Raw genomic sequence first — 3,070 nt, 5'->3', positions numbered from 1 at the left:
GTTTTTATTGAGATTGCTTTTATGGAGGTTTATTTTGTTATATATAAAATATATATATAAAAAAGATGTTTTGTTCGGATTGGTCATTAATGAAAGTAATGAAGTGAATTTTCTTCTAGCACATCTTATTAGATGAAAACTAGTAATAATTAAAGTAGTCCAAGTTGTAAGTTGGCGAGCTGTAAAATGGTTCAGCACCTAATATTGCCATTGGCTCATTTCACTGCATTTTTGCTAGGCGTTTAGCACTGCTCCAGTTCTGCATTTCCATAAAATTCTTTAGAGATCACATATTCCTACAACACTGAATGTGTTCCTCTAGTTACAGTGCTGACAGTTTGACCGGATGCGGTCTTTGTCTTACATGCTTATTTTATTTGCTGTCTTGTGATAATATGCTCATGTCAATAAATTATAAACATGAATATTTTTTAATACCCTTTGTGATGGTATGTATGGTATTTTTTACTTGAGATGATGCATTAGAAGAATGTCAATTGAAAAGACTGCATGGAGGAAAATTTATCTATTTTTAGGAGTAATACATAGTAGAAAATATATCAGTGTTAAAACTAAAGTGATCAGAGCAAGTAAATACACTGATGAACTAAGCAACTGAATCATGGCAGTACTTAACAAACAAAAACGTTATATGTGCAAAATGTCATTCTTCAAAAAATTAATGTACTTTTCCACTTCCACAATTTTGATTTTTACTACATAACTTTTCTTGTGGATTACACATTTTTTCTAACTCAAGGACTAAATAAACGAGTATTTTCATGAAAATCTATTCTTGTATAATGTACAGAAATCCCGTAGAAGCGAGATTGTGAGATACGACTATATCTCTAATATACCCGTTCAGCTCATAAATCATGAACGAAATAAATGCAAAGACCTCTGACTAAAAAAAATAATACTATGAAGCTACTCTATGTCAGTAAGTGAAAGGGGCTGTCACTGGATAAAGTTCGCCTGTCTCACTGCCACCCTTCTCGTTCATGCCCCGGGCATAGCGCTTTTTAAAAGCCCCGGTCTTAACTCTCAACATGTGACTGAGCCGGACGACTAACCCGGGGAAGTAATACAGGAGACCAATGGCGAAGCGCATAAGCCAATACTTGATGGTGCCGTGCATGGACATGCGACTGATGAAGTTTGGGATGTCGAGGTCGAGAGTATAGGCTACGTAGCGAAAGCCAGCTTCGAACGAGAGTGTGTGCATGAGGTGACTTAAGCCTGAGACAAGTGAGCCGGCCATGTGCTCGTAGTTCCAGTCTGCCTTTGCCAGAGCTGGGATGCCAACTAGCCTTTCAACCTCCAGGCAGAGCGAACGCACTTCAGCCAAGGTGCCGCGACAGAAGTTGTATTTGTCTTGTATCCCAAGAAGCCAGCCGAGTCCCCGCCAGAAGTGTATAAGGCCCTCCAGATCCTCGTCTGTGGCTGCTCCTGCACCCAACTTGTGTGGGTGGGCCACCACCAGCCCCATGAACAGGTACTGGGTCAGACTCATGTCCCACTGACTGACGAAGAACGGAGGGTTGTCTGGACCTTCGAGCAAAAGACCGTCTCCTGCCTGCCCCTTCAGGTCCTCGCGGATGGTGTGGTAAAAGGGGCAAGTAGGTTCCTGGTGTCCCTTCTCCTGGATGGTTGTGTTCCACACTTTGTCGTGCTCCTTTGAAGAGTTGAAAACGGTAGATAACCTGTTATGTATGACACGAACTGACAGCAAGTCCTTCTGGGCGGGATCACTGGGATCCCAGACGTCCCCCTCATGCCAAGCAGTCACGTGTTGGAAGGTTGAGAAGTATCGCCGGAGAGCCTTCCGGGGGGAGTCCGAGCGACCAGTGTACATGAGGGGTCGAAGAGCTCTCATCATGCTAAACATAAACACAAGTGCCAACACTTCAGAGAAGCTCATGCAGAACAAATAGCGGTAGTAGAAATCTCTTCCGCGGTTGAACAAATCTCTATCTAACCATGAGGGCGGCTCTATCGGATTGCCACAGTCCCCAGGCTCGTTAAGGCCTTCTAACATTTCCTGCATTCTGGGGGACAAAGGCTCTGTGGTGTCCGACAGAAGGCCTCGATTTTTATCTTCAGATGAATTGATACCATTCTGACAGTCTTCCCCTATAGACCTATCCCTGATGTGACTGTGGTGGTGATCGAGAGAGACCGACTGTTGCACTCCATTCAAGTTAGGGCATCTGGTGGAACCTGTCGCGGGTTCTGCCTGTGTAGTTGATCCATTGACTTCGCCTGAAATATAGGTAGAATTTTTATTTCTATTTTTGCAAATATAATCATAAACAACTGAGTTTCATATTTGTTGTTGCATAATTTGTGTTGACTGCATGATTTTCACGATACAATGAAGATTGTAATTCAAAGTAACATAGTACCATATGTCTAAACCGTATGTGGAAAACCATAATGATATTACACAAATATTTTCAATATAAATATATATCTCAACATAGAATCCGAAACCTCACTGCCACAGTCTCTCTCTACTCTCCCTCACCTTTTCCTCTCTGCCGAAGATGCACCTCCGACGCTATGCAGGCTGCAACACCGTCATTATTCGATATAGTATGTACTTGGAAGTAATTGCAATGTGGCTATAAGATACACATTATTGCCAACAGTCAGTGTGGCAAAAACAATATAGACCAGCAACGTCTGTTCCGTTTTTTGTTCTTGTTCTTGTAAGGAAGTGAGGAAAAAAATGAGAGAAAAAGGGGAATGTCGTTTCGCAAGGAGAAGAAAAAAGAAGGTAACGTAAATACAGAAGAAAAAGAAGAATAAATAAATAAAGAAAAAAATATAAAGTAAGAAGAGGAAGTTAAAGGAAAGTTTTAGTTTTAGAAGTCTATAAGTGAACACAGTTACATGTATTTAATTTGTCATCTATTTCTTACTTCCCGCCCAGCTTCACGAACATGACACTACAACATTTTTATTTAGTACGCATTTATTTATTTATTTATTTTTTGTCTTTAATGCCTTATTACTTTTTAGAGAGAGAGTTGCTGGTACAGGTTTTCTTGCGACTAGATATGGC

The 3,070-nt window shown here is 40.9% G+C and overlaps 1 protein-coding gene across 4 annotated transcripts in view; it reads right to left on the bottom strand.

The window, feature by feature from the left end:
• Window positions 1-777: 777 nt before the first annotated feature.
• The window catches only part of LOC122242762 (uncharacterized), a 7,198-nt gene continuing 4,905 nt past the window's right edge, over window positions 778-3,070 (bottom strand). For 3 of the 4 annotated variants that reach the window (XM_086539378.1, XM_086539380.1, XM_086539381.1), the window contains exons 3-4: window positions 2,531-2,572; window positions 778-2,265 (exon numbers count right to left, since the gene is read on the bottom strand). In XM_086539378.1, coding sequence (XP_086395504.1) covers window positions 941-2,265; window positions 2,531-2,572 — 1,367 coding nt within the window. In that variant the 3' untranslated portion in view covers window positions 778-940. The remainder of the gene's footprint in view (window positions 2,266-2,530; window positions 2,573-3,070) is intronic. The other variant, XM_086539382.1, reaches the window with a different exon arrangement.

This window comes from Penaeus japonicus, unplaced genomic scaffold (genome assembly GCF_977035675.1).
Source record: "Penaeus japonicus unplaced genomic scaffold, GWHDUDI00000001_assembly GWHDUDI00000008, whole genome shotgun sequence".
NCBI lineage: Eukaryota > Metazoa > Arthropoda > Malacostraca > Decapoda > Penaeidae > Penaeus > Penaeus japonicus.
This window is presented reverse-complemented; position numbering and strand designations above follow the sequence as displayed.